General features: G+C 37.9%; 1 protein-coding gene across 15 annotated transcripts in view; it reads left to right on the top strand.

Annotated features, from left to right (window-relative positions):
* The window catches only part of PARD3 (par-3 family cell polarity regulator), a 459,181-nt gene that overhangs the window by 263,678 nt on the left and 176,478 nt on the right, over positions 1-19,025 (top strand). For 10 of the 15 annotated variants that reach the window (XM_056335022.1, XM_056335027.1, XM_056335020.1 and 7 more), the window contains 3 exons: positions 2,539-2,577; positions 15,219-15,407; positions 15,882-16,052. In XM_056335022.1, the coding sequence (XP_056190997.1) occupies positions 2,539-2,577; positions 15,219-15,407; positions 15,882-16,052 (399 nt within the window). The remainder of the gene's footprint in view (positions 1-2,538; positions 2,578-15,218; positions 15,408-15,881; positions 16,053-19,025) is intronic. The other 5 variants (XM_056335029.1, XM_056335028.1, XM_056335019.1 and 2 more) reach the window with 1 other exon arrangement.

Here is a 19,025-nt window from a genome sequence, read left to right as displayed (position 1 = left end):
TTTCATAGTAATACTTGATATAGTTTTAAAAATAACAGCAAATCAGCCCCTTTAATTGAGTTCAACCTCAGTAGCCTCCCTGCTGCTGCTCAGGCGATACTCTCTCAGGTATTTGGCAAGCGTAGAGAAGCTAGATCTAAGCATGGCTGTCAGGTAGTAGGTGGGCTCTGTGCTGTGCAGTCAGAGATCAGATCTGAACTGATGTACGTTTCTGTACATTTCTGTAGCTCCAGTTGAACAAGTGATATTGTGAGGATCTGACAGTACGTATGCGTGATGATCCTCTGTTGCATAAGGATTTGTTTGTTTCCATTTTGACATGAAGAACTGTTAGGTGTGCTCTGTTGACAGCTGTCAAAGAGCAGGAGCAGAATTGCTGGGGAAGTTGTTGAACTAAAACTCATCATAAGGGCTGTTCTTTCTTCTCTGGTAAGAAATAATCCTAAAAGAAAAAAAAAAAAAAGTAATTTTCAACCAGCTTCTCTCCTTGACTTTTACTAGCTTTATTTACCAAAAAGACCCCAACAAACCAACCCCCAAGCAAAATGAATATTGAAGGAGGGATGGGAACGATCTGAAACCATGTCAGTTCATCTTTTTCACATGCAAACCTTCTTTGGCCACTTATGAACAATTTGTCTTTGCATCCTTCCCCTATTTCTGTCATATTTTCCACATTTGTATGCTTTAAATATTAACTGATTCTGTTTCGGAAACCATATGCATAAAATCATGTTATTTGATATTATCCATCTCATAAAGGGTAGGACTTACTGTTACTTGCTGAGGAGCACTCAGCATTAAAACGATCTTATTTTACCAACATTTGTACAGAGACTAATCCCAATAAAAATGGCGTTTAGATTTTATGTTTTAGGTTAGGCTCGTTGAATGACTTTTGAAAAATTACTTATCATTGGCTTTCTTTATAAGTAAAATGAGGATAATAAGCTTTCAGGAGAGTTGTGGAGTTTAGTGTCTTTGATGTTTGTTGCCGTTATGGTCTGGAAAAGACCTACAAAAATGTGTAGTTGTATCTAAAATGGGATCTTTGTAGCTTGTGTGGTCAGGTTAGGGGAGGTGTGTTTGATGGAGAACCACCACCCAGTGCAGCAGATCATGGTAGAAATGAATGAAACAAAGCAGGGAATAAAAATCTAACTGACAGGAGTCAACTTTTCTAACCAGCGAGGTCTGGAAGAATGATTATGCTTCTTCAGGATACCAGGCATTTTTTTGCTTCCAGAGTTACCTAGTGCCAGATAGGTGGTACACTATGGCTTGTCCGCATCAATGTGAGGCAGATTTGTCTCTTAAAAATCTTCTTTCCCTGCCTCCTCCCTTTATGAGAGGGATGAGGATTACCCTGGTTAAGTAGAGCTCCTGTAACACCGTGGTTACCTCCCACACCCAAACATAACTTGCTGCGAAGGATTTTCTTAGAGCCTGCTACTGACTATGTGAATCCACAGAAGGATTGACTTGGTTTATTTAGCTGTTGAGCTATATTCTCAATATCAGCAGAGACTGGCTGGCAGAGTTAGTCTCCAATACCCTACAAGTTAATACACCCATGGATATATGTTGGTCCTTTCTATGTTCCCGGTAGCTGTCTCCTTCATCATTTCTTTTTCTTAAGGGTTGTTGGCTGCAGCTTATAGCTAACTAGGTGTTTGTGTTACTACACCACTACTATGTTTTTCTGCTTAATCATTTGAGTCTCCTGCAGAACAGCCCAAAACAAAAAAGTCCAGTAAACCCTAGAATTTCATTTTGGCCCAGCTGAATGGAAAGAAATATCTAGTTAGCCTAACAATGATGATCCAGCCAGGAACAAGGTGGCTCCTGGGTGCTCAAAGGGGTTTTCATATGGGTGGACATGGGCTTGGAAGAGCAATGGTTCCTTATGTGCGTTTCCAGAATTGGTAGCGGGATGCAGAAAGGTTTTCCAGTAAGGTATGTTTGCCTTATGTTCCCTTAAGACACAGGTGAGAAATGCAAGGTACTGGAGGGTCCTATCTGTGGTGGACTGAAAGCACTCTCGTGTCCTGGGTTATACAGTGCTGTAGTTCTGGTTCATCCAAATGCACTCAAAGGGGAATCCCCTGTTAAAGTGAGAATGGATGTTTTAAAAATTAGGTACTTGTTTAAAATATTTGGAAGGGTTAATCTGGGCTGCTGAGGTCATTCTTCAAAAATTTCAAAGCAGAAGGAAAAGGCCAGGGAAGAACATCCCTGAATAAGAGTGTTCCACCAGCCAGAAAATGGTACAAGCAGCTGAGATTCTTCATTGGCTAGATAGCCACCTACCTCACAACCAGATAAAGTCCCTGGCCTAAGATCACTGGAGGTTATTTTTGTTCACCTCTCATTTAGTGCTTGTTTAGACAAATTTGAATCAAGGGTGTGGCAAACACCCTTCATTTTTCCATTACCCACTTCACGTCAGAATTAGAGCTCTTTGTTTCATCCCCCTGCTGATAGATAGTATATGTCGTATGTAGTTGTGTTCTTATTTATTTTTTTTACTTCCTTTAGAATGCAGAACAAAGCCAGTCACAAATTCCAAAGGAAACGGTAAGAGCTTTGTCTTTTCCATACTGGAAGACTCCCAAATGTTTTTAAATTGATATGGCACTTCATCAAAGTTTCACAGATCCTCCTTTCACCTTATACACTGTAGATGGCTCTGTCTAGCTTTACATTTTAAATGCGTTTTTTAATGTAATTTCAAATACTGTTTGAATATTGTGTACAAATCAGTTCTTATGTATGTTCAAGTGCTATTTGAAATTACATTAGCCAAAGGCCTAAAGTTGGAATGATAAGAGTAGACTGTTAACTTGGGTCACTTGTTGAAACTGTTTAAATCATTATTGTGTGACTGAATCCTGAGATACAAACACAGCGATTAGGCAGTTTGGATTTAAGGCTCAATTGTATCCTCATAGCAAACCGCTGTTTGTTAGTTATTTTTAAGAAACTATTTAGTTTCTTTAGTTCTTAAAAGAAAAGATTTAACCCTTTGAGGGCTGTAACAGGTATGTATGTGATCTGTCAGTGAGGCTGTGTATTGAGGTTGTATACTGTTTACACACCTCATTTTAGTCAGTAGAACAGGATCAGTCTTAATACACATTATACTAGTATCTGTTAAAAGTTTTTCTAAAATAAAAGATTTTATGAAATATTAACAGAGGTATAACAAGAATATATTACCTTAAGGGTATAGTGTATCTTAGTTAAAAACATATTTCAAGAAACTCCATTCAATTAGGTATCTATTTCAAAATTAAATAGTAACTTAGATTATGGAGAATTTAAGAGCATTTGTGCAGGGATTTGAAATCAGCTAGGCTGTTGCAAAACAGAAAAGGTTTCTCTAGGCAATTCAGAATGCCTTACAAGCAATGGTGAGGTAGTGTCTGGGATAAAAAGAAAGTCAAGACTAGGTAAAGAGATGTAAGAGCCATCTCAGTGAGATAGTCAAGGGTACATAGGTTGATACTATTATTTTTTCCGGCCAATGGAATGTAACTGTAAAAATGGGCTTTTGGGTTGAATGTAGCAATATTCACTTTTATCCCTCTGGCTTTTGATGTCCTTCTAGCTTGAAAGTCATCTGCATAAGGGCTCTGCAAAATTGTGGGTGTATCATTGTTTCAGACATGCCTTGCAGTATCTTTTTAGTACATCTCATTAGTATATGTATGGTTTTATCTTCATAGTTTCTTACCATGTACTGCTGATACATAAGGAGATCAAAGATAAAAACACAGGACCGTATTTCTGCCTGTAATTGAATACAATTGAGAATAATTTGTGGGTGCAGCCTTATAAAAGTGCCCTGGTTTTAGGAGTTGAAATTCTGCCCCAAAACTGCATTAAGATTAGTCAGATCACCTACAAGGTGTTAATATAAATCAGTTGCTCATCTGTTGCAAAGTTAGTGTTTTGAATTCAATTCCATGGTAAATGCTTTCTCTGCCTCTTTTGAGACCAACACCCTGACTTCATCTAAGGAAAGACCAAAAGAAAATAAGTATCTCTCATTTGTTCTCTGTGGATGTGGGCTAAAAATTGCTTGTTAACCAGGGGATTATGGAAGACAGACAGGAAGCATATGAGTAGCTAGGGATTTCTGAGAAACCACCCAGAAAGACCTAGCAAGCCTTGGAAATAAGGAACTGAACTGGGAAACGTGTGGAGAGTTACTTGGTTAGTGAGGGAATGAAGCTAGAAAGCTGGTCAACATGTGTTTTGCTTAATGGCTTGTTTTTTTCATTATGGGGTGGGATTTTTCTGTTACTTATTTGAAGGCTCAGATCAATAGTAATCAATAGTAGGAACAATAGATCTCTTTAAATTTGCTTACTCCCGGGTGGAAGTAAAAAATGGACTAAACGTGAAAGGTATGAGCGGGTATTTGTAATGCACAATGCTTTTGCACTTACCTCTCTTCTTCCAATCTGCCTTGCTTTGGGTAAGTGTTATACTCCAATTCTACAGAACTAATTTTCCTCAGCTGTACGTTAATAATACAGTCACATGCTTTCTTTTTTTTACATATTATTTTTGAAACTATTTTTCATTGCTTTCCTTTATTCTTGGTTCTGCCTCAATCCCTATTTATTCCTCCTCTGTCTACTTTTCAGGTCTTTAAGATTTCTAATCTTGCAATTTCTATTTCTGTGCCTGCTCTGATCATTGTGCTGTTAGTTGTGAGGTTTTAGTCTCCCAGTGTCAAAGACTTGATAGTAGAATGCAAAGCAAAAAAAACCCCAAACCCAACAACAACAAAAAAAAGCATGATGAAAGCAGGGAAGCTATAGAAATGAGAGAGAGGTAAAATACTAAGTCTGTTTTTAGTTTAAAGACAGAATGTTTGCGATTGTTTTTTGTTGTTATGTCTTTGTGGGGAAATAGAAGAAAAATGCACCTTTGAAATTAAAAAAGAAAAAAACCAAAACCTTGAAAACGGAAGGCCTGAAATAAAATGTCTATGTAGACCCCAAAATAAAAAGCCTAATTTATCAGCACATTATTAACACTCAGGGGTTACATTCATATAACTGGTAATTTGAAATGGTTTACACTAATATTGTGGCACTTGGATGCTGTAGCTAGAGTCTTCATAGATGTAATGAAGAAAACCTTGAAAATTATTTTTTTCTTCATTTATTTGTGGCCTGAAATCTTACCCATGTAGGAGAGCATATGACTTCATATTTTGCACACCATCACAAAATACAGATTCCCATCTTCTCATTCTTGAACTGTCATAGGAGTAGTTTTTGTAACTTGCTAAGCTCTCAGAATTTAAGCTTTGCTTTCCAGTTATCCATAAGAAATGTAAATTGCTAATGCAACTTCAGCTTCTATCCAGTAACTGTGCCCTGGTGAAAACAATAGTGCTGTTTTTACCTTCTGTTTTGCTGACAAATGGAACAGGCACTCTACTTCTGAAGCAAGGAAATCTCCTGTATCTTGGTTGAAAGATTGTTTCACACAGCCATGAGTTTGTGCCATTTGTATATCTGATGACAACATGGAACAGATGCACCTATTTCTAAATGTGGTGATTATTTGGAATGTAGGAGATTGACCGTAATATGAAAACTAGTAATTTATCATTATTACATTTCTTTTTTTAAGCATAATTATCTTAATCTTGTTACGGAGCATTGAAATGAACTGTTAATTATGCTATGTAAAACATCTGCCAATTAATTTTTCCTCATACTCTTTGAAAATCAGTAGTGTTTCAGTAGTAGTTTGCTTTTACAATTGTCATTCACTGCTTATTTTATGATTTCACAACCTGCAAGTTAACTTTCATGTAAGCATAATACTAGAAAAATAATAATTATTGTATAAGTAAGTGTTTTTGAGGTGGTGTTGTCTATTGGTAAAAAGAGATTCAAAGTTAAGATTCAGGATTTCATTTAATGATTGTTTCACTCAGCAGCATGGGAAAGCTTCAGTTTTCGATTCTCATTTGTTTTTCTGTCAAATTGTTGTAAGTGAGCAGAATGTTATGAATTTTAGTGAGTGCAGGATTCGTAACAGTGACATAACAGGAGCGGTTGGTGTGTTGGAACAATATATAAATGTTTAGCAGCTCTGATGGAAATTGCAAATGGGATTGCTTTTTATTTTCTTCTGAACTTGAACATCTGATGCTCCTGTTGTTATATAAATTTCATTTTGATCACCGTCTTTTTTCAGAATCGAAGGGTATTTTCATGGCTAGACCTATCAGCATTTTTGGTTTCAAATGCACCTTTTATGCAAGAATTCATAAGCTTTTGGAATAGGGTGATACAACTGTGGTCAGAGGCATTTTGTAAGAACTAGCACATAGTTATTTTTATACATATTTTGTTTGCAACTTTTTCTGTTGTGAATATGAGAGATATACTAGCAAATGCCTAGAAAGACATCATTTGTATTGATTAACGGATGGAAAATTCTTAGAGCTTAATCTTGGGGAAATAAACATTGCCAGTGTTTAGCTTTAAGATATTGGTGTTTTGAGCACATATGTTTGTTTCTAACTTTTGGTGGAAAGCTGTTTGTATTACTTCAGGATACATATTCACTGGGTGTGTATCCATAGCTATATTTCAAAAGCTGTAAGTTAAGCTCCACCGATTCATATTTAGCACTTACATAGAACTTCAGCTTTTATAGCAGTTTTGTATCATTCAGTTGATGCAACTCTTCCTTCACATAGAACCTTCTTTGGAGAACAGTTTAGAGCTTCATCAGTTTCCATTGCTGCACTAGGTGATCCAAGTGTCTAAAAATTGAGCCAAGATCATACACTGACTAATATGAGCCTACATCAACAGCAGTGATGTCATTAGATACAGAATTATTTTTTGCAGGAGGAGAGGTCTGACTAAATGAATGCTGTTATTTCCTCCATGGTGTTTAGGAATACTGCAAATAACCTGTGCTGATTGTTTTTTTTATATTTTTATCTGCTAATTGTGTGAGGCACAAGGTGATTACAATGTTTTAAAAGCCTTTTTTAGTGCTATTTTGAGTGGTTTCAGATTATATTTTTAATAAAGTTGTGATGTAAGAAATAGTAGATCACTGCCTGTATGAAAGAAAGACGTAATGAATGTGTGATCTTCTGCAGGATACTGCTGTACTTAGTTTTCTACCATAGGAGGTACTCTAGTATGGAATAGCATATTCTGGGCATTAAAGAGTAGAGCTGGGACATGAATTCCTAGTGAATAATTAATGTAACAGTTGAGTGACTGTATTTATGAATGCTCTTTGAGTACTCTGAATTTCCTGGAATTTTCAATGACAATCCACATAAACTTCTGTGTAAGGGTGTGCTTGGGACTGATGCTCAAGCTCATAGTTCTGACTGTTGTCTGCAGGTGATTTACCTGGGCTGCAGCGTGGCACTCCCAAGCTGGCTCCATGCAGGACTGCAGGGCAGCTTTAGCTGTTTTCTCAGTTTGCGGTGATCACGCTTGCTGACCAGTTGCCAGTTTCATGGAAGGCAATGTATGTGTTCCTCCACCAAGGTTCTGTAACAGGGCTGCCTCAGTGCCACTGTTGCAGAGTCATCCTGAGGCCACACTGGTGTGTGCTTCATTATTCACCATTATTATGGTATTTCCTACATACTGACGTTATGTTGTTTTGGATAATAGGAGTCAACTACGTAAGGCATTTACAATTCAAACAACAGATATACACTATGAGACTGAAAGGGGCTTGCCAGATCCTTTAGTTAGTTAACTGCCAGCACAGGCAATAGGGTCATCAGGTTCTTTCAAATGCTTGTCCTAATTTGGGTGAGGGCAAAGTTCACATTGTTGCTTAAAATTCCTATTTAAACCTCTGAAAACTCTGGTTGAGTGCAAAGCTTGTTTTACTGCACTGTTGGCTTTAGACTCTTGGTGTTGATTCTTCCTTTCTAATAAATCCAGGGAAAATAGTGAGATGATGTGGTTTGCCATGGTTGCGTGAATATCTGCAGAAGTAGGAGTAAGACACAGGTCAGTCCCAGTGGCCCGTGCGGGCATTGCCTCCTGTGGAACCTGTTTCTTGCCATGGACTTCTACAAAGACATTAATTTCCTTTCAACTTTGTTTTCCTGTCTGACTTCCCCAGACACTCTCTATCTGTTTCGTTGGTCTTTCAGGTCTTGCACATCCAATAGGCCAGTGAAAGAAGTATAAAGATTTTTAGGGAGCTGTGTCATTATTGAGTTGGGCATTGAAGGTTTTCTTGTACAAGAGATAATGCAGAGAGCTGTAGCTTTACACATTTCTTTGGCAGAGCAGACACCTGCTGTATATCTAATCCCTTGGTTTTCACTTCTCTAGGATAAGCATCTTGTGAAGAAATGGAGTTAGCAATGCAATCACATATTTGTTTCAGAACATACAGTGGGAGCTTGAAGCTATAGTAGGAACAACAGTGTGAAGCAGGATATTGTTGGCCTGAATAAAGTACAGTCATTATGGTAACGGCAACAGACTAGTCCCTGTGTGAAGTTCTGAGATGCGTAACCAACAAAGTATTTTTAGCGGTCTGATCAGTTGATTTGAAATGTAGAATCTCAGCTGCTTAAACCAGTTTCTATGACAGCCCAGATCGGAGTGTTAGCATTAAGGAGAATAATGTTAGCATAGATAGCAATGGCCTTCTTATAGGGAAAAATAACAAACATGTGGATGTACTTAAACATGGGCTTTTGCTACGCTTTGATTTTCATACTAAATGAAAATCGCATGCTAGAATTTCTGTGCTTTGGAAAACATTTAATTTTTTCCTATACCATTTTTTAATCCATCACAAACATTAAATTGAAGACATTTTTGAATGTGGAACATGTTTTTTGATATTAAATTATATTCTTAAAATGGGCATAACTGGAGATGTAACAAGCCTGTTTTGCAGTATTTTCATGGGCTAGCATTTCTGCATATAAATATGTACCAAAGTTAATCCACATATAATATGCAAAAAACTTTTCCTTGGTGGGATTAGAATTAAAGCAGACCACATTTCCTATAAAATCTCAGAATTCAGATGTAGTTTTTGATATTTAGCAGCTGCTGTTTGATTTGAAGGAGTGCAGTCTTTGCCAGATGTGACATATTAACTTAGCTAATATGAGTAACGAGTCACAGTGTAGATGTGCAAATAAGATTCATTAGTGTTTATCTAACATAGAGAGAGATTAGAATACTTAACCTAGGAAGAGTTAAGGAAAAGAAAGCAAGTGTAACAATGTTAGTTGTTTAGTTGGCTTAAGTCCTATATCATTGTATAACTAGGAAAGCAGACACTTCAGGCCCCTATAACTTGTAACGCAACACGATTGTTTGATTTGAAAAGAGCAACCAAACAAATAAAAGATAAAAGGCCTTGTATTTCAGGAGGAAGCTGTGTTGGAGTGTGCATGTCACTACTGGATCAGTAGACAGGCTTTTCTCTGCTGGAGGTCCAGTTTTAAATCTGGGATTCTGTAGTTGTATTTATCTTTAATGTCCACCCACAGCAGGATGCATCAGCTCTCAGTTATTCCTCCCGAGGAGAGGCCTCAACTGAAGTTAGAGAGGTACGTTTTAGGCCACCTACATTGCTCTGTTTTCAGTACCTCCAGCAGTAATAAATCTACATTTTTATAAATACTAAACATCACCCCCCACGAAACAGTTATTGATGAAGGAAGCTGTTTTGGTTCCTTAGAGCTGTTCAGTTTGTGTTCTACATTTGTATGTGTGATGGCATGTGGTAAAACTGAGTCATCATCTTTTTACGCATCTCAGTTTAGAAGGTGGCCTGATGTGACAGCAATGTTGCCAACCTAACTTGAAGGACAAAACAATCTGAGTCATCTCTGATGTCAAAAATATCTTCGCACAATAGCGAGGTGAAATCTCTCTCCTGCATATATAAGAATTCTACTTTATTACAATAACCAAGACAAATTTTATTTGCTTCCCAGTGTATAGAAGTAATGATTTCTTAGTGTCACAGGTACATTGTGAGAAAGAATAAAATAATGGATACTATATTAAAATCTTCTAAAGATTGAAAATGTCCTGGAAAAGGCTGTGGTATTAGGTTGGCAATTCCCCATTACTGAAACCAAATGACTAAACCTGGGATTTTGCAACGTCCAGTCCTTTTACAACTTACACTTCTTAGACCTGCTGAGCTCTTATGTCCATGGGACTTATCTTTCAAGAACTTGAGATTTTCCATCTAGACAAATTCAAAAGAGAGAAGATGCATTTGTGAGGCAAAAGGTTGATAGGTTAAAAAAATAATAACTAAACAGAGGCTAACAGGCTTAGGGCTGTGATGTTAGAAGGCTGCGTACAACAGGATTTGGGGGCAGGTAAAGTGAATAGTGTAGATGGGGTCATTGGAGGTGTTGGGTAGGGTTTGCGCTACAGTTACGTAATTGATCATATGAATTTAATTGTGATATATATAAGGGTGTGGTTTTATATGTACCCTTATATGTGTGTGCATACAAGAGCCCTGTAAATGTTTTCATGTACATGCTTTCATATACATAAATGTAGGTTACCCTTTAAGAGTGGCGATGCAGAGCTTTATTAATTGCTTCTCTGAAAGGAAACAGGAGTGTATTGGATTTTTGCTGGAAGTCCTATGATTAACTTAGTTCTTTTATCTCTACATAATCACAAAGTAACTTGCAGACAAGTTTCAGTGACTTAATAGCTGCTGAGAAGACAGCATGTCTAAGCTTGCAAAAGAATGAACTTCACTGGAGAGAATGCAGACAGATTTGTAGCTGCAGCGAGCCACTTCGGAAACTTGTCCCAGCTTGATTGAAAATTGCTTCCCCCACTAGGTGGGAGGAGGTTTTTCTTTGCTGTTCGGTTTCTTTTTTCACCCATCTCATGCGGCTTACTCACAACTTTGATGAGATTTTTATAAAGGGAAGAAGTCCCAAGCAAGAAATTTCTTCATAGTATTTAAAACGTGATAAGGAGATGCTGTCACTAATATGATGAGATAAACACTGCACTCTTAGTGTCAAGGTCCATTTTAATGTCGTTTGTAAAAGTAAATCAGGTTTTCTGATTGGATCAGAAACTGATGTTATGTAGAAGAAAAAAATTTCCCCCATTTGTTACAATTTTTTTAATCTCTATATATCAAACCACTGCCATAAGTTAGGAGGTTTAAATTTAAAATATATTTATCTTGTATTTAAAAAGTTTAAAACTTACCTCAAATGTCATTTAGCATAAACTGATGCTAAGTATGAATTTGAAGCAAAAAATAGTCAACTACATATTTTATCACCAATCGAAATTTTATTACAAATTACATACTTGAGCAGCTTCATTCATCCAACTGAAGTCATTTCAGATGACCTTTTCCTCATCAGAATCTGTCTGAATGGAATATTGTTTTGCTGTTAATTGTTTTGGACATACTATGTGAAAAATCTTAAGGGAGTTGAATTTTGTTGTTCAGGGTTCACAGTACATAATTTTGCTTGCGTGTTTACTGCTGGCCTGTCAAAGTGTATGAAGGAATAAATTTCTCCCACAGATCAACTAATCATGAAAATAGTGTTGAGGTGTTTGATTGACATAGTGAAGCTGTTAATTTAGAGTGTATCAAGATCAAATGGAAGTTATTGCAATTAGGAAGTGATTGTGTTCTCAGTTGGAATTTTTAAATGCTGCATTTTAGATTTTTATGCATTTTTATGCTGTCTCGTGGATGTATTAGCGAATTCTGATGGTTTGTTACATTTAGATACTGAATGTTCAACACAATTTCAGTGCGAATTTTACTTTTTTATAATAGCTTATATTTGATTGGGGACGGTCGCTGTACATGTAATGTTTCTGTACTCTAAAGGGCTTTGTGGAACAAAGGATTCAGCCAGTCTGAGGAGTTGTTTGTTATTTTTGTTTTGTATTTGCAACTTGGGTTCAAAATATTATGGTATCAGGCTAAAATCTTCCTGCTTATTTCTCTGGCAGTGGCTCCTTTATGACGTAATCACTGTATAGTTTCATTCCAAGCTTTCAATGTATGAAGTTGTATTATATATGTCATATATAGTAAGACCTTCTTTGGTACCGTGGTGTGGCACAAATGTTAAAGTCTGTACTTTCATATTGATAGTCCTTCCTTGAATCTTAATGGAGCAGTTACTCATGAAAGTCACATTTTTTTCTTAAGTATTCTTTGAAAAATGGTGGGATATCAAAAGGAAATGTTTGTTCTCTCTATTGCTTCCTCTTTTAAAAATCTTCATTCAAGCATATGGCACTGACAGATGAGACAGATTCTAGAGGGCAAAAGGCTTCTCCTGTCCCCAAAATTGCAGACACAGGTATGGTGGTGAAAGAAGCTGGCTTAGCTGAAAAAAAGCTGTGGATACCTGGTGAAGTCCCTAAAGCTATTTAGCCTTAGCCCAGTAATGGTAACTTTTTTCTTAGGATGATCAAGCAATTTTATCATGGCTTCAAAACTTCTGTTCCAGCGCTGAGGCTGCTGTTTCTCATTTTTTTGTGAACCTCTTCTACTCACTCAGGTGCAGTTGCTTAAGGAGTTCTTTAGTTTGTTCCAGTTTAGGCCTTAAGTTCACCTGCACACTCAGGTGATTGTTGCCTGATAATAGCTTATTTCCTTATTCCAGACTGTAGAAGACAAGCAAGCAGAAGGCTCACATTAAGAACAGTGCTGAGCTGATAATGCAGCTCTTTGGGTCTTGCTGAAGAGAAGTAGCATGGAGGGCCATTAGCCAAGTCCTTGGGGAAGCTTGCTAAGATGCTCTGTCCAATTGACCCTTTGGCATATAGAAGTGCACCCTACGGGGACAGGCTGTGCAGGGAAGCAGTTTAGTTCTCTGCTCTGGAAGGAAGATCGCTCTGGCTGAAGTTCTGGCAGATTTTTTAGAAGATTAGAAAATACTGGGGGGGGGGGATTGATTGTAGGTTTATGATTACAGTAGTAAAGAAAAATCTTATGTACTTCCTACCCATACATCCTACCTTGGCTTTATCTCCTCGTTGGCTTGCAAGCTTTTGTTGCTACTACTGTTTATTAAGGAATATGAAAGTTATTAGTATTACAGGAAATAAAAGGTAATGTGCATCTGTCTCAGATTGTTTTACTCTGCAGCCACCTGACAAAAGGTGCATTCAAATATATGCTGTAACTTGTGCTTCTGTGACCCAAGCAGGAAAATTAGGGTTGTTATTTTCCCAAAATTTGGAAAATAGTTTTTAAATCCATTTTTTTCCCCATGGACACAGTACACCTTTCCATTCATGATGGCTATCACAGATCATGCTGTTTTGCATAGCCAAGAGGTGTATTTGGATAATGGGATTCACAAGTGAGCCAGCCAAGCTAGGGCACTTGGATAGCGTGTGTTAATTTTTTTTTTTAAATTGGTGAAGCATTATGCTTTGTTATAAAGAAAAGGTGATTAGAGACGAGCAAATAGCATCCAGCGCAAGGGAAAGGGCTGGCAAACACATTAAGGTTCATGCTTTTAACCAAGTGGGAAATAAGAGCTCCCGTTTTTCTTCCTTTGGCTGTTCCGATTCTCTCAGCAGTCTGGCTGCCTTCCCGTGTGACATTTTCACATTGCATTTCTAGGTCAATGGTGACACAACTAGCATGCTTGTGCCCAAATTGATCATCTCAGTCTGCTGTACTCCACATGGCTTTCACATCCATCTTTGCTGTAGTCTGTGTTTGAATTTCAGAACAGCCTGTCAGCTTTGCATTTCCTCAGGTCTTAAGAAACAGGGATGGCTCAGCAGGCACATGTTAACCTTTCATGTGTCTTGTCATGCTCCAGGTATCTGGGAGTAGGAGAAAAATAGTAGAGAGCTTTGCAAATAGATGAGAGTGACATAGGAAAAGTCAATATAAAATCAGTGTCAGTGAGGGAGGTGACATATTTGCTGAGGTTATGAAAAAATTGACCAGGTTAATTCTTCCAGAGAAGAACTGTCGACTGTTGGACATTAGTGTGTACCTTCTGGGGGGATGTTCTTTTTCTCCTTCATGTGGGTGAGAAAAAAACACACAGCTGGGTTAATGAGCATCTTTCTGCAGGCCAGACACTGAGCCCACTGCAGAGAATTGCCTTTAAGGCCATGACTTCTTTCTTTTATAAAGTTACAACCAAAAGTGTTTATAACTGCTCTGTTAGAACTGAAAGGTGGCTAGAGACAAGTGGACAGTGTCTACTGCAAGGGACAGGGCTGGTGAACCGCCCATCCCTCCTTTTCCTCCTTTGGGCAGCAGCCACTTGTGCATGCGTGCTGCTCCTCAGGGCCTGACCATTTTCTTTCTTGGGTGTTGTGCCTGTGCCTGCTGCCCCAATGAGCACCACTGCTCTGTGGGGACACGTCAGTGTCCCTGCCACCCTGAGCTCAGTGGGGGTGCAGTGAGAGGCCGGCCACCTGCACTTGCATGGCTTTTGGGTGCATGGAAGGGTGCCGCTGAGCGGCTTCTTGCTGGGACCCTGGCAGGCCTGGGAATATAATTTGAGCAAAACCTGGGATTGTCCCAGCCAGGCTACAGCTGGGCGTGAAGAGCTGAAGATGTGGTTAAGAGGACAGAGGTGAAAAGCAGAGCTGGGAAAGAGAGAAAAATTGGTGCTTGGAGCTGGATTTGATGCTGAGCTTGGCAATAGCAGAGATGTGCTGTTGCAGATCACACTTGTGTGATTTTCTGTTTTTCCTAACACAGCTAGTTTATAAATGAAGTGAGGGGAATGTGTAATTTTTGTATTTGATTTTCTTGCACTTTGTTCCTCCCCGTGACTGCAAAGCTACCATAGATGATGATAATACTTTAAAATAAATTCTATAGGTTTGAAAGTAAGAAAATCTTTCTGATATAGCACTCTCAGTTAATGAAATAGCAGCTTACAGGTGAGTTGGTATTAATGGCATATTCAGTAATGACATGTGATTCAATTATTTTACTAGAGAGAAGCACTTAGACACAAACATAAGATATTTCTAAATCTAGGCATCAGCTGGAGGTGATTGAAAATACACTATTTGTGCGTGGTTCTTCAAGTAATTACTGTGGAAAATATTATGGCATTGTAGTTAAAAGCAGAGGTTTTTTTAATGCTAATTGCTGTAAAGGGAGGAGAATTCCCAAAGAAATGCTCTTCTATAATCCCATGCTAATCTTCCTGACAGAAAGCAGAAGAAGAGGAGCTTGTCCTCACCCCTGATGGCACCAGGGAATTCCTGACATTTGAAGTTCCACTGAATGACTCAGGATCAGCTGGACTTGGCGTGAGCGTCAAAGGTAACCGGTCAAAAGAAAACCATGCTGATTTAGGAATCTTCGTCAAGTCCATTATTAACGGTGGAGCAGCATCCAAGGTAAGAGAGAACATCTGTATACTTTGGTCTTCTTTGGTTTTCCATAATAACGCTGTTTTGAAAATAACCACACATTCAAGAAGAATGAGACCTCTCTGTAACTAGCTTTTCCAATTACACCATCAGAGGTAATGTTTAGATTTCTACTCAGATTCATCTGTTTGCAAATCCCAGGATTTAAACAGCCCTTATAGATTTTTGGGAAGGATACAAGCTATCCCTGACAGTTCAATTAGTATGCTATTTGTGCAAACAGGTTATCATAATAGCTTGCAGTGCAGATCTGTAATTGCAATAGACATTTCCTACAGTGGCTGCAATGGAAGCTATTATACCACTGTTCATTTGGCCATAAACTATTAGGACTAAGCATAGTTGTTTGCTTATTTTTCTTTTGGTTTTTTCCTCTCTTCAGCAGACTAAACTTCTTGTGTGTGTCTTTTATGTAAGTAGTTATAATCTTTCCTTTTCCAGGATGGCAGGCTTCGAGTGAATGATCAACTAATAGCAGTAAATGGAGAATCATTATTGGGCAAAACAAATCAAGATGCTATGGAAACCTTAAGGAGGTCCATGTCTACTGAAGGAAACAAACGGGGAATGATTCAGCTTATTGTTGCAAGGCGAATAAGTAAATGCAATGAGGTAATACACTTTTGATAACATGACTGGGTGTTTTCACTTCTAAGGCATTTGTGTTTATAGGAGATGTCATGTTTCCTCTGAGGCCTGGAATATAATATTTGAGAAGCTAAAGAGAGAATTAAAAAATTATCTGAAATTCAGTGTTAGACATGCTAACCTTATTATCAATCAATAAAGTTTTTCTTTTGAGTATTTTCATCAATGAATAACAGGAAACACTGAATAAAACTATTTTGATTTTGTAATTCAGTCTGACTGTTTACGTGATTTCTGTTCTTTGGAGTTTTTTCTGTAGGTCTATTAAATCTTTCATTTATAGACTTAGTGTTAACTAACTTGCTTCTTTGTCACTTTCAGTTTTTTTTTTTAATTAAGAGTAGAGGTCTTATATTTCATTAATATATTTTGTCTAAGAAATTAAAAGTTCCATGTAAAGATTCTGCAAAACTTGATGCAAATAATTCCGTTATTTGGGTTTTAAATGTCGTGTCTTGGCCTTCGTTGCAGGGAAGTATGAAATACTGAATTCAGGGTGAAGTGGTGATTCTTTTTCTGATATTATTCATAACTTCTGTGTCCTCCAGTGCAACGTTAATGTATTGATGTTTTGAAACATATTCATGTTTTCTAATAGTTTATCTTCTAGATTAATGTAAATAATGCTATATAGTAGGAATATATGGACATATGATACTGAGAAGGGCTGCAGATGCTGTGAAGGACTGAATTAGACTTCAAAATGATTTGGACAGATTGGAGAAATGCACTGAGTTAAATAGGGTGCAGTTGAATGTTGGGTCAGGGAAGCATCTGTTCTTAAGACATCTAGAAGTCATTCATTCTTGTTAACACCGGTAGGGTCTTACCAGGAATGTTATTTCTTGAGTATCATGGTTCAAAAGCGATGTGCACAAATTGGTTTAGTATGGCTGATCCTGCCTGGGGGAAAAAGGAATGGTTTATTTTTTAATGCATAAAATTGATCTTTAAAAATTTCCACCCCATAGTGTATTATAAAACCATGGGTGAAAAAGACACTAGCCTCTCTAAAAGTATTAAGCTCCTCTTGATTAACTGCTTATACACAGCTTTAATACATGTATACAGATGTTTAGATATACATACTGCTAGAAAGCCCACTTGGATGCACACGATTTCTCACTTGGTGTTGAAAGAATTATGACCTTTTTATATTTGGTGTTGTTTTGTTTTAGCCCTAATTCTGAACTTGTGTACCAGACTGTCCTTTGTAGGCTATTCCTTATTCCTACCCAATTTCAGATGCATTTTATGTGTTACTGCATAAAGAGCATGAAATATTATAGACCATTTCTATGTTTAGTATAATTTTTTCAAAAAGGATGCAGATGTTTGCTCTTCTCTTAGTGAAAGTCTTCTAGATCAAATGTATCAAAACAGTGTTTGTAAATATGTCGCAGCAAACCCAGCAATGAAGAACTAAAGACACTGCTCCTTAAATCTGACAGAATTTTTACTCAAGAATAGTTAGAATATTCTTGCAGATGCCACCAGAGAAGATTTGAAGTATTAGTACAAAAAATAAATGACATGGGACTGGTGGCAAATTCAGGAGCTTGCAGATTAGAAGTAAGAGCATGAGAAGGGCAGTGCCTGTCTTGAAAAGTTACACCATTTACCAGCATAGAATCATTTAGGTTGGAAAACCTTTTTAAGATCATTGAGTCCAACCATAAACCTAACACTGCCAAGTCCACCACTAAACCGTGTCCCTGAGTGCCACATCTACACACCTTTTAAATACCTCCAGGGATGGTAAGGCAACCACTTCCCTGGGCAGCCTGTCCCAATGCTTGACAACCCTTTTAGTGAGGAAATTTTTCCTAATATCCAATCTAAACCTCCCCTGGCACAATCTGAGGCCATTTCCTCTTGTCTTAGCTCTTGTTACTTGGGAGAACAGACCAACAACCACCTCACTACAACCTCCTTTCAGGCAGTCGTAGAGAGCCTTCTTTTCTCTAGACTAAACAACTAGGTTTTTACTGTTTTTTATGAAAGGAAAAAAAAAAGAAAGAAATGTATACCCTTTGTGAAACTATTTCTCTGGTGCTTTCTGTGCTTTTCTCTCTCTTTTGGTTCTCCAGAGGAGTCACCATAAAATAACAACAGCAACAAAAAAGATCCTGTTCAACTGATTTCTTTCCTGTGTTGATTCAGCATTGTATGTGCCTGCTTTATTGAAAAAAATACATCTTACACTCTTGTTGGTCTTCCAGCACCACAGTTCTGTGGAAGTGGAACGAGCCCAATTATATTCCTTTTTGCGTATCGCCAACAGCAGTGTTCATTCTGCTCCATTCCAGTGGCATGGTCAGTACTGCAGCGCAGCACAAGGCCAGAACTCTGCACCCTGGGATTCCATGCCATGCCATGGAGCAGCTGCAAGTGTCTCAGAGTGGGAATCTGTACAAGGGGTGATAATGCCAGTGCAGGAGAGAATTATGCTCAATGTCTAGATGATAAAAACATTTGCTATCTGGCTTTTAAGAAACCAACAGCAAAAAGAACAAAAAAACAAGACTTTTTTTTCCCCATGGCTTCAAGTCCAGTGATTGTTTTGCATTTGCAAAATCAAACTGAGTTATTTTGAGATAGATAAGCAACACAGTCTTTTTTTCTTCAAAACTGAGTTTGAATTAAATTTTAAGGAAGTTAGTAGTATGACTACAGTTCTTCTGTTTTTAACATTCATTTTCATAATCAGCCCTGAGAATTGTAGGGCAGGGAAAATTCATTTGACAGCACAGTTCTGCAGTGTGACATTTCTGTGTGTTACAGTTCAGACCAGAATTTTCACATGGTTTTTGTATGTTGGTTGTTAGATGAAGAGAGGGACAGCTCAACCCTTGTTGTCCTCAGTTTAGCGAGGCAGGGGTGGTTGCCTCCCATCTGTTGTAGAGGAGCTGTTTCTTTGTTAGAAAGCTTTCTCAG

This window comes from Falco biarmicus, chromosome 4 (genome assembly GCF_023638135.1).
Source record: "Falco biarmicus isolate bFalBia1 chromosome 4, bFalBia1.pri, whole genome shotgun sequence".
NCBI classification, from domain to species: domain Eukaryota; kingdom Metazoa; phylum Chordata; class Aves; order Falconiformes; family Falconidae; genus Falco; species Falco biarmicus.
This window is presented reverse-complemented; position numbering and strand designations above follow the sequence as displayed.